Source organism: Rhinopithecus bieti, unplaced genomic scaffold, assembly GCF_001698545.2.
Source record: "Rhinopithecus bieti isolate Rb0 unplaced genomic scaffold, ASM169854v2 scaffold_14700, whole genome shotgun sequence".
In the NCBI taxonomy this organism is placed as follows: domain Eukaryota; kingdom Metazoa; phylum Chordata; class Mammalia; order Primates; family Cercopithecidae; genus Rhinopithecus; species Rhinopithecus bieti.
This window is the reverse complement of record NW_016808194.1, coordinates 1,500,213-1,515,838: the sequence shown is the minus strand read 5'-3', so window position 1 is coordinate 1,515,838 and position 15,626 is coordinate 1,500,213. Positions and strand designations below refer to the sequence as shown.

At 35.2% G+C, this 15,626-nt stretch overlaps 1 protein-coding gene across 1 annotated transcript in view; it reads right to left on the bottom strand.

The window, feature by feature from the left end:
* Window positions 1–15,626, bottom strand: part of MON2 (MON2 regulator of endosome-to-Golgi trafficking) — a 128,758-nt gene that overhangs the window by 52,988 nt on the left and 60,144 nt on the right. Inside the window, 8 exon segments of the mRNA XM_017885694.1 lie at window positions 4,150–4,240; window positions 4,330–4,403; window positions 4,479–4,559; window positions 4,947–5,051; window positions 5,389–5,501; window positions 6,939–7,123; window positions 8,020–8,101; window positions 10,229–10,461. Coding sequence (XP_017741183.1) covers window positions 4,150–4,240; window positions 4,330–4,403; window positions 4,479–4,559; window positions 4,947–5,051; window positions 5,389–5,501; window positions 6,939–7,123; window positions 8,020–8,101; window positions 10,229–10,461 — 964 coding nt within the window.

Here is a 15,626-nt window from a genome sequence, read left to right as displayed (position 1 = left end):
ATTCTTAACATTTTTACAGTGCTGATAAAAATCTAACAGGGAAATGTGTGATAATATCTTCCTTTCTAGCAGAAGCCAGTGAACCAAGTATATTGGGGTTTTAAGAAAATATGGTCAGGTTGACCCTTCCCGCATGTGCTAATGTGGCAGGCACCCTAAAAATTTTGGTGGTAGAAAAAATCATGATTCTAGGGAGAATATGGTATAGTAGTTAAGATGATGTCTATGAAGTTTTAACTGGGATCTCATCTCAACTCTACTACTTAATAGCTACAACCGTGGGTAACCTATGTACCTCTTCTGAATGTTTTTATTTTTTAAACCTAAAAAATGAAGATAATAATAATATAGAAAACTATCTAATTTTAGAAAATGCCTGGCATATAAGTTGCCCCACAATGTTGCCTAATATTACTTCTTTATTCCTCCTCTTCCTCTTACTTATTTTAATTAGGACATACTCAGGAATCATGTAAAAGAGTATGTATAGGTATCCAAAGCTCACACCTGAAGATTCTTATTCAAAAACCTAGAATGTGGCCCTTGCATTTGCATTTTTTAAAAAACTACACAACTGTTTCTGATGCACACCAAAATTCAGCAAAGTATTTAAGAACAGAGCTTTGGAATGAGACATACATGGGTTCAAATCCAAGCTCTTCCAATAAGTAAGTACGTACATCAGGCAAGTCACTTAAGCTATTTTTCATATTTTCATCTGTAAAAAGGGTGTATTACCACTAAATCTCACAGAGTTGCTTTAAATGATAAAATAAATTAGTGCTTGGCATATAGTAAACAGTGAACAACAGCTGCTTTAATATTTTTGTTGTTGTTATACTGTGCTTGTCAATGTAACAATGAAAGTATCATCTTCTTCTAAGAAAGAATTTGCAAGTTTCGTTTTTTTATCATTTTATTTTATTTTATTTTTTTGAGACAGAGTTTCACTCTGTTGCCCAGGCTGGAGTGCAATGGCACAATCTTGGCTCATAGCAACCTCCACCTCCCGGGTTCAAGTGATTCTTGTGTCTCAGCCATGAGAACAGCTGGGATTATAGGTGTACACCACCATGCCAAGCTAATTTTTGTACTTTTAGTAGAGAAGGGGTTCCCCATGTTGGCCAGGCTGGTCACAAATTCCTGGCCTCAAGTGATCCACCCACCTCAGCCTCTCAAAGTGCTGGGATTACAGGCATGAGCCACCACGCCTGGCCTCCAGGCTTTATCTTAAGTTACTTCCTCAACACATTGGCACAAATTCCTGAAATGAGGATCAAAAACGAGATGCTAACCACTTTAAAGCCACACCTAAAGAACACTGATATATACATGTTTAATCCCTAGAATATTTAACTCACTCAGAACAGCCGATTTAGATGATTTAGTGTTTTTTCAATACTATAGAAACTTTCCCACTAATATCTGTACATTTATGATAATTTTTGTAGATGGCACAACTGAATAAACTTTGTATAGCCTCCATCTAAAATATAAGGCTTATGTTGAATACTTTTCTAAAATTTATACTTGAATATTTTATAAAGTTTTCATTTCTGTTCCATATTTACTTCACTTTACAAAATTAAATCCTAAAATGGAGCCATGTAAATCCATTTTCAAAGAAATTATCTCCATTTTACTCAGCGTATCCATTTTCTCAACAATCGTTCTTCCCAAGCCTTCCTTAAAAATCATATCTGTTCCTACCACTCTCTGAAATTGCACTATTCAAAGTTAAAAACAAATGATCAATCATCAAATCTCCTATTTTTTTCTTATAGGTAATGATTTCTTACAATATTTTTCTTTTGATTTACATTAAACTGCCCTTTCCTACCTAAATCCTACCAACCTTTCAATATACATCTCCAATCACACTAGTTCATCTTGATTAATCTTAGCTCATCTTAATAAAAATATATACCAATAACATCTTATGTAACAAGAAACTAAAAATTAAGATAATTAAGTCTCATGTCATTTAATATCTATATTATTTATTGAGACTCTCATACCATCGTAACTGTCACTTAACTATGAACCAAATCGTTTATATGCTCTTTGAAAGTAGAAACCTCATATTTCTTAATATCTCTGAGCAGAGTGCCATGTACACAGTAAGCCTACTGTGCTTATTGAATAGATACATAAATTCTGAAAACATTACCATATAAGCTTGCTTAGATTTCATTAAGGTACTTTATTAAAAATACTATAGTTTTGTGTTAAGAATTAATCTCAAATATGTAAAATTATTAAAGGCATTAAGAAATTAATTACTTCATTATATATTATTCTTACCTTGATTTAGAGCAAACTATAATACATATTTTCTTTTTTCTTTTTTTTTGAGACCGAGTCTTGCTCTGTCACCAGGCTGGAGCGCAGTGGCACGATCTCGTCTCACAGCAACCTCCGTCTCCCGGGTTCAACTGAGCATGCCCAGCTAGTTTTTGTATTTTCAGTAGAGACGGGGTTTCACCATGTTGGCCAGCCTGGTCTCGAACTCCTGACTTCAAGTGATCTGCCCACCTCAGCCTCCTACAGTGCTGGGATTACAGGCGCGAACCACCACGCCCAGCCATAATACATATTTTCTTTTTTTTTTTTTTTTTTTTTTTTGAGAACGGATCTTGCTTGTTGTCACCCAGGCTGGAGTGCAGTGGCCAGATCTAACAAGTCCACTGCAAGCTCCGCCTCCCGGGGTTTACGCCATTCTCCTGGCCTCAGCCTTCGAGTAAGCTGGGACCAGGCGCCGCCACCTCGCCCGGCTAGGTTTTTTTTTTTTTTGTACTTTTTAGTAGAGACGGGGGTTTCACCGTGTTAGCCAGGATGGTCTCGATCTCCTACCTCGTGATTCCGCCACGTCTCGCCTCCCAAAAAGTTGCTTGGGATTACAGGGCTTGAGCCACCGCGCCCGGCCCATAATACATATTTTCAAACACCCGCATGTTTATATAATTATCTAGCTATGTACTATAATATATGAAACTATGCTCTAATGAGACTTTCTTCACCAATCTTTAAATGAGTCACAAAAGTCAAGATGACGAGCCACAGTACACAGAATTACACTAAAGGACTAGGTGAACAGCTGGGCGAGGTGGCTCACGCCTGTAATCCCAGCACTTTGGGAGGCCGAGGCGGGCGGATCGTGGGATCAGGAGATCGAGACCATTCTGGCTAACACGGTGAAACCCCATCTCTACTGAAAATACAACAAAAAAATGAGCTGGGCGTGGTGGCGGGTGCCTGTAGTCCCAGCTACTTGGGAGGCTGAGGCAGGAGAATGGCGTGAACCCGGGAGGCGGAGCTTGCAGTGAGCAGAGTTCGCACCACTGCGCTCCAGCCTAGGCAACAGAGGAAGACTGTCTCCAAAAAAAAAAAAGGACTAGGCAGACAACACAATTTTGAATGCTACAGTTAGATGTTAAACAAATTACAGCTTTTAAATCATATTTTGGGCTATTTCCACTGATTTGTAAATAGTCAAACTATATTGATTTTAAAATGTGGAAAGCATTTTGTTTTAAATAATTATTTCTAAGATATAAATAAACCCAACTGTTCCTGTGCTTTCCAAGTATAACATAAAGTGATATTTTTAGTAGTATAGAAAGAAATGTTCTTGAATGTTAATATTCAAAAGTACTGTTTTATTCATTTAATCAATGAACAAAAAAAATTTAAATTTTCAAGATAAGGAGAATCATTACCTTTAGAAAGAAATGATTAGCTCCTTACTTTCCATCCCAATGAAGGCAAAGGAAACTGAGACAAACATCCTTTAATTTAAATCTTATATTACCCCAATCATAAATTGTAATTACAAGTATTATCACAACATTTTATACAAACTATAAAACTGTATTACATTATTTTATAAAAATATTTTTTAGATGTTCAATATATAAGAGAAATGAACACAACCTAAAATCATATGACATATTTAGACATACCGCAAGCCAAATCATGTTCTTTTTACTCCTCCTTCAACAAATAACCGTAAGTGGTAAAAACCCAACAGAGTATGGTTAGCATACAAGCTGAGTGTTAGCCCTTCTAGTGAAACACTAAGACCAAAATGGATGCACATCTTATATAACTAATGTATCATATTTAAAACAGAAAGGTAGAATATCACACCTTATTATTTCCATAGGCCATATCCATTGCTTCTAGAGACAAGGAGCAAAGCGCATTTATTAAATGATGCAGTGATACATCATCAAGATACCTTAAAAGGAAATGAAGAAATAAGACATCTTGATCTAAAATATATAACTAATAACAATGTTTTTATCAATTAAAAAAACTGACTCTTACTGTGAGCTTTCAAACAATCTTGAAAGTATATTGGAAATCACTGGTAAATCTGTCATCACTGCTGTTGTTAGAACCTGAGAAGAATAAAATTAAATGTAATATATGACACTTTGGGATGCACTAATTGGGTAAGAAAGACTAGAGCTTACTGTACTGGGTCCTTCTACAGCTCTCCCTGGTTTCAAGGCACCGCCACTACTAGGCTTTAATCCCAGAATCCATACAAGATGCTGTAAAATTTTTAAAAAATCAAAACAAAGAAGTTTACAAAAGTATAAAAATTCTAATAACTAAAATTAAAATCAGTAGTAACTTCTAGTAACCAAAATTAAAATCTGTAGTAGGTTTTTAAAACCTAAAACTAAAATAACTAATTAACATTTGCATAAAATAATTAATTATATCATAGGCGGCAGAGCTTAGGCCATTATGAGAAGCATTCCACCACTTCCTACAATATGAGTCACATCTTTTTCCCTTTCTAACTTCTCTTTTTTCATACTTACTATCTATTTCTTAGGCCTGTCCAAAACATCAAAAGGCATTGCTTAGTCTAACTGTTAGCAATTACATATAAAAACAACACTAATCCCTGACCCAGACACTACACAACATACCTGAAGAGTTGCCAAGACAAGTTGCCATGATGTTCCAAGAACAGCCCCATGGCAATGCGCCAAGTTAAGTAAAGTCCTCATACACTGGATATTTTTGGAAGTCAGCTATATTTTGAAAAGGATACATTTTCAAGAATTGTTATATATTCTTAAAAATTAAAAGCTTGTAAAGTAGCATTAATGTATTAAAAGATATTTTAAAGAAAAAATTAAGAAAAGATTTGGAAGGTTTTATAAGGAACAATTCATTTGATTAAAAGTTGTATTATCATATTGGTTACAATAATGTCAATTGCATAAACTAGTTTCTTCTACTTTAAGAAAGAAGTTCTAGCAAAAGAAAGTAAATTAATGTGATGATACATTTTGGCAAACACAAAGACAGGTACAACAGGTTTCCTTGATAGCTAATTGATAACCAAGAAAAAAACAAGTACATTACCATTACTGTCCCTTGAGGCTGGACTGCTAAAGGTTGACCCACTGCCACAACTTGTTGGTGAGATTCACTTGATGGACTTATCATCATAACACTTTGGCCCTGAACAGAATATGCTAGAACACAAAGGAAAGGCTAAAATATTAAAATATATTTTTATATTGCATTTAAAATAATGTTATATTTAAAGTTTCATTAAACAAAGTTTAGCCATACACTTAAATATCAGTAATTCTTAATGTCTATATGCACACATTTAAAAAACTCATGAGGGGCTGGGCACAGTGGCTCACACCTGTAATCCCAGTCATTGTGGGAGGCTGAGGCAGACAGATCACTTGAGGTCAGGAGTTCAAGACCAGCCTGGCCAATATAGTGAAGCCCTGACTCTTCTAAAAATACAAAAATTAGCCAGGTATGTTGATGCACTTCTGTAGTCTCAGCTACTCAGGAGGCTGAGGCAGGAGAATTGCTTGAATTCATGAGGCGATGGTTGCAGTGAGCCAAGATCTGGGTCACTGCATTCCAGGGTGGGCGACAGAGCGAGACTCTGTCTCAAAAAAAACACGCACACACAGAAAAACTTCATGAGGTACAAAAACCAAGACAAGTTAAGCAAATATTAAGTAACTTTCTATATAACATAAAATTATATAACTTTGGTAGATTTCTTCATAAGCAATACAAAACTAGAACACATTAAGTATTTTAAATATGTATCCCTGGTATGCTTTTTAAGTTAGAGACCGATACATTTTCAGTTTGAAAACTGAATATTAGCCTGTAATACCAACTACTTGGGAGGCTGAGGCAGGACTGCTTTAGCCCAGTTAGACATCAGCCTGGGCAATATAGCGAGTCCCTGTCTCATTAAAAAACGTATAAACAAAAAACCCTAAATATTACACTGAAATTTATATTACATGTAACAAACAAGTATTTGCAAAGAATTCAACAAGAAAATAAGTTTTTGAAAGTGAGTTTAACCTAAGTGGTTGCAAACATTACTGTTCTACTAGTTCCATTAAAAAAAAAAATTACCATTTCAATGGTATCTCATACTTTACAAAGGACTTCCAGATTTATCTTATTTTACTCTCACAATTATTGTTTAAAATCGGTATTACAAGTTGAGTATCCCTTATCCAAAATGCTTAGGATCACAACTGTTTCAGATTTCAGATTTTTTCAGATTTTTGAATATTTATATTATATATACTGATGCATTTATTTGCATAATATATTTGTAAATACTTACGTTTGCATTATGTATCTATTCACATTAAATACTTATTCAATGAGCATTTCCTTTGTCATGTTAGTGCTCAATAAGTTTTAGATTTTGGAGCATTTTAGATTCTGGATTTTTGGATATCCCAACCCCACCCTCCACCCCAACCCATATTTTAAAGAGCTCTCAGGGACATTAATTTCCCCAAGGTCACAGAGTCAGTATGTGAAAAAGCAGAGACTTAAACTCAGATGTCTATAATCTTCTGTCTATTCCATATCATCCCACTACATAGAGATAATTTTGAGTAAGCCTGTCTTACATTTGTTGGAAAGTGTAGCTGCAGTGGTGGTATTCAATACAGTAAGAGCATAATGGGGAGGCAGGGAACCTTTGCATATTGCAGTTATAAAGGCATCTCTTGAAGTTATAAGGCCCAGTCTTCCACAAAGAGCAGCCATAGTCAGTTCAGCTTTTAAAATATTCTCAGTGGCAGCTTCATCTGTGCTGAAAAGAAAGTATTTTATTTAATCTGATTAACTTATTTTTAATTACATTGTAAAGCATGATGTGGAATTAAGTATTCAGTGAAGTTTTAAGAAAATCTACACAAAAATGTTGTCAAAATAATACCAATATACTTAAGAAGGAATTTTAATCTATTAACATAACCTGAAAAATTTGAACTGGGTAAAAGCAATGAATAATAATACATGTATTTATTACTGAAGAAAATGACCAAGAACATAAAGATTTAGCTTAAAATATCAAGCATTTTGAAATCAGTAAATTTTAAATTCTAAAGAAAAACAACAAAGAAATTAAACATAATCATAATTGCAAAAGTAGTTGTAAGTCTTGAAATGAAAAAGGCATTCTGTAATTCTAAGACTGTATTTTCCATTAAAACATCATGACATTCTGGTGGCTTGGGGGAGGGCAAGGTCAGAATGAGGAAGGGGGATGAGAGAAAAATAATAATGTTTCACACATATAAAAAACTAATATTGGCCAGGTGCGGTGGCTCAAGCCTGTAATCCCAGCCCTTTGGGAGGCCAAGACGGGTGGATCACGAGGTCAGGAGATCGAGACCATCCTGGCTAACATGGTGAAACCCCGTCTCTACTAAAAAATACAAAAAACTAGCCGGGTGAGGTGGCGGGCGCCTGTAGTCCCAGCCACTCGGGAGGCTGAGGCAGGAGAATGGCGTGAACCTGGGAGGCGGAACTTGCAGTGAGCTGAGATCCACCCACTGCACTCCAGCCCGGGCGACAGAGAGAGACTCCGTCTCAAAAAAAAAAACTAATATTAGAAAATAATTCTAGGGACAAATGTAAGTAAACCATTTTATCGTGTTTTTCTGACTGACACAATTCAATATAAAACTTACAAAGACTTAATACCTGGCATCAAGAAGGAGTGAAAGTGCAGCAAGAAGACCACACCAACAGGCATTCACCATTTCTTCCCAAACAGCCCTACTAACTTAAAGGAAAAAAACATACAATATTTAATTTTAATTATACATAGCACAATAGTTATTCATATGTCAAATTCTAAACTTTTCCTGGACAATATGTCAAACATTCCATTAACAACTTAATTATTAAGTACTGATATTCAGTATTTAAAAATCTACAAGAATGAAAACTCAGAAGCCATACTATAGTTTCAGACTTGAAGAAGTCTTAAAAATAAGTTGTTTTAAAATATCTGTGGTCAGATCTTTCTGTACACAAGTTAAATTTTTTATATATTTTTTTTTTTTTTTTTTTTTTTTTTGAGTTGGAGTATTGTTCTGTTGCCCAGGCTAGAGTGCAGTGGCATGATCTCGGATCACTGCAACCTTCGCCTCCTGGGTTCAAGAGATTTTCCTGCCTTAGCCTCCTGAGTAGCTGGGATTACAGGCACGTGCCACCACACGTGGCTAATTTTTGTATGTTTAGTAGAGACGGGGTTTCACCATGTTGGTCAGGCTAGTCTTGAACTTCTGACCTCGTGATCTGCCCCCTCGGCCTCCCAAAGAGCTGGGATTATAGGCGTGAACCACCACGCCCAGCCATTTTTTTTTTTTTTTTTAAGAGACAGGGTCTTGTTATGTTACTCAGACTGGACTCAAACTCCTGGGTTCAAGCAATCCTCCTGCCTCAGCCTCCCAAGTAGCTGGGATTATAGGCACATGCCACTATGCCCAGCTGACATCCTTTCCTTTCCCTTCCCCTTCATCAACCCAAACTTTCTTGGCCTGTGTGACCAGTTGGAGTGAGGGCAGGGGGCAGTGTAACAAACTGGCTCAGCTAGAAGACTGATTACATACACCGAGAATCAAGCAAATAAGTAAATATACTGAGCAAAATGTTGGAGAAGGGAATTACAAATATGGAAAGTTAAAAATAAACCTTGTGGTATTGAACTGGAACTGAAGAAACTAGTGGGATGTCATGGTAATTCAATATAGAGAAATAGACATTTTAGAAATGTAGAGAGATGGATGCTTGTGTGTGTATGTGGGTATGTATTTCCTATCCAAGTGGCGAAAAGCATACCTAGTATCCCTGTGTTCATTTCAATACTATTCTCCACTAAAAGGAACCAGGGCTTCCTGGAGAAATGACTGACACCTGGGCTGGACGAGAATCATCCGAGATCGGCCTGGAACATCTTGTTCTATCAAATAGTAAGGAAGTGCTCAGAGAATGTCCAAAGGGCATGGGACATGTCCAAAGGACACAGGGGCCATCTTGAAAGAGGTCCCATTGGCCATGTTGGGAACAATCTGAGCATCAAACCAAATAATAATAGTCAAAGACTGTAATCCACTGAATAAAATAGGAATCCATGAATCTATACTAATATAAGTGAATAAATTTTCAAAAATAAAAAAATGCAGAAGGGAAAGCACTCTTTTGTAGTAGCAATCTGAAAGTATTTTCCACAAAAAGTTATTAACTGTACACTGAAGAAACCAGACTGACATCGTATTAACCAACTGATAGAAGTGAGCATCTCCAGTAATGACACAAATTGACACTGTAGTATGCTTCCTAATGTAGTAACACAGTAAGTACAGCACAGCAACATTTCTGTGCCAGTCTTGTCAAAAATGAATAAACTGAATTTAATTATGAAGGAACATAACACAAATTCAAACTGACTGACTTGTGCTCAAAAAAGTAAGGTCATATAAAACAAGGAAAACTAAGAAGCTGTTCCAAATTGAGTCATGGCAACTAAATGCAACACATAAAAGGACATCACTGGGGCAACTGGCAAAATTTGAATGAGATGTGGAGTTAGATGGTAATATTGGATTGATGTTAAATTTCTGATGGTGATTATACTATGATACACAGGAGACTAACCTTATTTTGAAAAAATACACACTGATGCATTAAAGTGTAGTAATATGGCTTCATGTCTGCAACTTATTCTATAAATAGGTCAGAAAAAAGTATAGTCACATGTATATAATTCAAGAAAATGGTAACGTAAATGTGGGAAAGTGGTTAACACTTGAGAAATCAGGGTGAAAGACTTACAGAAACTACAATTTTTGCAAATTCCCAGTAAATTCCAAATTTTTTCCAATAAAATTAAAATACAGACTCATACCAATTTCCTTATCCATTTGGTCTGATGTTGACTGTAAATCCTGCTGTTCTGACGACTGTGTTGGTGAAGAAGCTTCTTCGGTGGTGGTTTGACATTCTGTTTCAACCTCTCCTAACTCTCCTTCAATCATACTTGTGATTCCACGAACAAGGTCTAGCAAACAATGGAATGCCACAGACATGGCGTAACCTTCAGGTATAGTTGGAGGCTCAACTTTGTCCAACATTTCTAAGCTGAAAATTATGAAAAATACAGAATACTAATGAGAAGCCACAACAAAAAAAATATAAAACTATTTTCTACAATTTATAGACTATAGAAATTAAGATTAACAGAATAGCAAAAAATAAAGTGACATTACCAAATTTGTTTCATTTAGAGAAGGGATCTCTTCATGGTATTCTAAAAACCTGATTTGAAAAATTAAGGCCTGACCACTGGCATAACTAATTATTTTAATAATTTACTTCTCGTTCTCCCGAGTTGTGCCAATGTTTTCATTAAATATTAGATATTAGAAAAATTAAGACTGATATGCAAAATGAGATACGATTATAAAACTTCTCAAACTCTGACTTGTGCTTTAAAAATAAGATGTCATCAGATCAAATCACTCCTATAAAGAGGAAGATGCTTTTCACACTGTGAGATACCCAGCTCACCTATCATTTCAAATACAATCTGCCAACAAGGTGAGAATAAGAGCATCAGTGTGTCAAGTTCAAACTGCAGAGCAATTTTTTACCCCATAGTTAGGAGAAAGTTTTCAGAAGGAAGGACAATACATCTGTTTTAAATCATGGCAGATAGTGAACTATGGTTCTAAACCTCTTAAAATTGATATCTGACAAAATAATCCCCAGAAGAGAGAGTAATTCAATTTGACAAAGAACTAATGATTCTGGAACAACTGGATATTCACATGCAGAAGAGTGATGTTGGACCCCTATCTCACACCATAAACAAAATTAACTCCAAAATGAATCAACGATCTAAATGTAAGAGCTAAAACTATAAAACTCTTAGAAGAAAACATAGGTAAAAATCCTCATGACCTCAGATTAGGCAAAGGTTTGTTAGATATAACACCAAAAGCACAAGCAACAAAGGAAAAAAATTGATAAATTGGATTCATCAAAGTTAAAAACAATTGTACTTCAAAAAGCAGCAATCAAGAAAATGAAAAGACCCACGGAATAAAAGAAAACTTTTGCAAATCACATATCTGATAAGAGGCAGGCATCCAGAATATATAACTCCTAAAATTAAATAAGAAAAAGACAATCCAATTACAAAGGAGCAACGAATCTGAACAGACATTTTGCCCAATATGATATATAAATGGCCAAGAGGCACACAAACAGTCACCAGTCATTAGGGAACACAAATCAAAGCATGGTAAGATATCATTTCATACTCACTGGGATGACTATGATAGAAAAGATTAACAAGTATTGCTGAGGATGTGGAGATATCTGAACTCTCACATATTGTTGGTAGGAATGTAAAACGGTATAGTTGCTTGGGAAAAGAACTTGGTACTTCCTCAAAAATTTAAACATAGAGTGACCATATTACCCAGCAATTCCACTACCAGTTGTATACCCAACAGAAATAAAAACACATGTCTATGCAAAACCTTGTAGACAAAAGGTCATAGCAGTAGTATTCCTAATAAACAAAAGTGAAAATAACCCAATATGCATCAATTGATTTAAAAAAGCACTTCCATATATTGGAATATTATTCAGACATATAAAGGAACAAAGTAAGAACACATTCTCAACACAGATGAAACTTCAAAACATTATGCTGGGCTGGGCATGGTGGCTCATGCCTGTAATCCCAGTACTTTGGGAGGCCGAGGTAGGCAGATCACGAGGTCAGGAGATCGAGACCATCCTGGCCAACACAGTGAAACCCATCTCTACTAAAAAAAATACAAAAAATTAGTAGGGCATGGTGGTGGGCGCCTGTAGTCCTAGCTACTCGGGAGGCTGAGGCAGGAGAATGGTGTGAACCTGGGAGGCAGAGCTTGCAGTGAGCCAAGATCATGCCACTGCACTCCAGCATGGGTGACAGAGCAAGACTCCATCTCAAAAAAAAAAACAAAACAGAAACAAAACTAAATAAAACAAACAAACAAACATTATGCTGATATGGGAGCTAAAAAAGTGAATCTCATTAAAGGAGAAAGCAGATTGGTGGTTCCCAGGGGCCAGGAAGGGTGGAGGTTTGGGGGTAAAGAGAGGTTAATAGGTACAAAAATACAGTTATACAGACAGGAATAAAATTTAACATCTAACAGTTCAGTAGGGTAACTATAGTTAACAATAATCTATTGCATATTTTAAAATAGCTGAAACACAAGAATTCAAATGTTCCCACCATAAAGAAAAGATAAATGTTTGAGGTGATAACACAATTACCCTGATTTGATCACTACACATTATATAAATGTATCAAAATATCACATTTACCCTGAAAATATGTACATTTATTACATATCAATTGAAAAAAATTTTGTTGTGTCAAAGAAGTATGACACAAAGGAACATTTGTGTGATTCCATTTATATGAAATATCCAGAATTGGCAAATCAATAGATGCAGAAAGCAGATTAGTGGTTGCTAAGGGGCTAGAAGAAGGGGGATTGGGAAATGACTGCTAATGGATATGAAATTTCTTTTAGGGGTGATGAAAACTTTCTGGAATTAGGTAGTGGTAACGGTTGTACAACTTTGTAATATAATGAAACATGAATTGTACACTGTAAAAGGGTGAATTTCATGGCATATGAATTATCTCAAAAGTAAAATTGAAATTACTAAAGATTACAATAAAAAAGCTAAGAAAATGTCCTACCTCAATATCTTAAAGTTTCTGAATCATCAAGGTAGGTAATTAATAAAGAAATGCTAAATTAAAAAAAAAACATAATAAGAACATCTATATATAGTGATCATTCACTGAGCAAACACTCTTAGCCTGGGACTCTACTTTTAAATATGTACTATCCATTTAACTCCTCACAAAACCCTAAGAGACACAGATAATAAAACTGAGGACTAATATGACAGTTATTAATCAGAAGTTTTTAAACTCGTCTGATTGACACTAAAGCCTACCACTAAGGCATCAACTCTTGAGCTTTTAAAAATTTATGTAATCATTAGAAATATATTTACATTATTGATCACGAAATTTAAGCTCTAGAGTTGGAGGCTATTAGCAAACTAATGCAGGAACAGAAAACCAAATACTGCATGTTCACACTTATAAGTGGGGCTAAATGATAAGAACTTATGAACACAAAGAAGGAAATACCAGACACTGAGGTCTACTTGAGGGGGGCGGGTGGGAAGAGAAAGAGCAGAAAAGGTAACTGTTGGGTACTGGGGTTAACATCTGGGTGATGAAACAATACATACAACAAATCCCCATGACACGTTTACCTATTTAACAAACCTTCACATGTACCCCCAAACGTAAAAGGAAAGTTTAAAAAAAAAAAGAAACTTAAGCTCAAATGGGGAGATAGAGTTTACGGCTTTAATCTTTCCCAGACCAATTAGCCTTTGAGAGCCAAATCCTAAATAAATCAGTGTTAAGCATCTCGTTAGATTCTCAAAGAATATGTGATCTATTGGGAAAATGTATCTAAAACACAAAATAATCCAAAACATCGGAAACTCCAATTCTCCAATTCTATGGCACAGACTTTGAGCACTAGAACAGTTAAGAGAAAAGGTAATTTATACTTTTTATTTATACCATAAACCTAAAAGAAAACACATACTTTCTTACCTCACTTTTTCAGTGCTACTTTATTAGAATTACTGCATAAATTCCACTTTGAGATAAAATGTAATTTATCTGTTTAAACATTTTAAACTTAAGCTCAAATTGCAAAAACTGTCACAAGTCCAACTTTGAAGGGATCTGTAGTGTAATAAATATAAAAGAATATGCCACGAATACTTATGTCAAAACTACTTCTATCTATATATCACTTAAGTTTTCAAATTATACTCAAGCAGTCAATAAAAGAACAGAATGCACAATCAAGATTTATACATATGCCTTCAAAGAAAATAGTGAAATCATTTTATATTGAACCTCACAATGAATGAATAAAAGATGCCAATTCAACAGTTAAGCTCCAATGTGAACATACTAACCCATGTACAAAAGAACACCCAATATTTTCTGGCCATTTATTATTTCAGAATTAAGCAATTTCAGTATGTACAGTACTAAAAACAATATATACACATATGTTCCTTTAGAGATTCAGTCCTAATCTTGTCTTAAAGATGAGAAAATTAATATTAAGTGAAATCAGGTGCTATACTCAAAATCACAGTATTTAGTAGCAGAACTAGTTAAAATCCAGTATTAATAAACAATTTGTTTGTAGGCTTTTACTAATAAATTTTCAAAAGAAGTTCTACAACCCAGACAAGTATTTATTATTTTGTGGCTTGTTTCTATTTTTTTTCTTCCTCAAGCACACACTTTCACTCCCTCCCTTTATGTGTCTGCTCAGTATTATCTCCTCAGGGAGACCCTTTCTGTCCCCATCTTCTCCTTGGTCATTCTCTATCCTCTTAACTTGCTTTATCTTCAAGTTAACCACTACCCAAGGTTATATTATATATTTACTCGTGTATTTATTTATTTACCGTCTCACTCACTAAAGTGTAAGCTCTATGAAGCAAAAATTTTCTTCTGTGTTGGTTTTTGTTCAGATTATAAAATGAGGTGAGACGGTGAACTAGATAATTAATGTCTCCTTTAGCGCTAGATATCTGATTCTTTTACAACTTGAGTCATTACCTTTTGTACAAGGCAAAGCCTATATAATACTAAGTAGTTTTAATATAAATGACTAAAAAAACAATGAATTTTAATTAAAATATTTCAGTCTTCTATGACTCTATACTTTTATGATTTTAGGCAAAATAAAGCTGCAAGGTAAAATATACCTAGGATGATACAATGCAGACTGACATACCAGAGAAAGTGATGATTTTAACTAGTCAAAGATTCTGTTTCATTTTTATTTTTTTTAAGAGATGGGGTTTCGCAGTTACCCAGGCTATATACTCCAACTCCTGAACTAAAGTGATTCTCCTGCCTCAGCCTTCTGAGTCTGTATCACATTAAGTCTTGATTTATGTCATAAGGATAGTTTTATTTTATTTTTAGACATAGTCTCGCTCTGTCACCCAGGCTGGAGTGCAGTGGTATGATCTCGGCTCACTGCAACCTCTGCCTCCTAGGTTCAAGCGATTCTCGTGTCTCAGCTTCCCAAGTAGCTGGGATTACAGGCGCACACCACCAACCAGCTAATTTTTGTATTGTATTTTTAGTAGAGATGGGGTTTCACCACGTT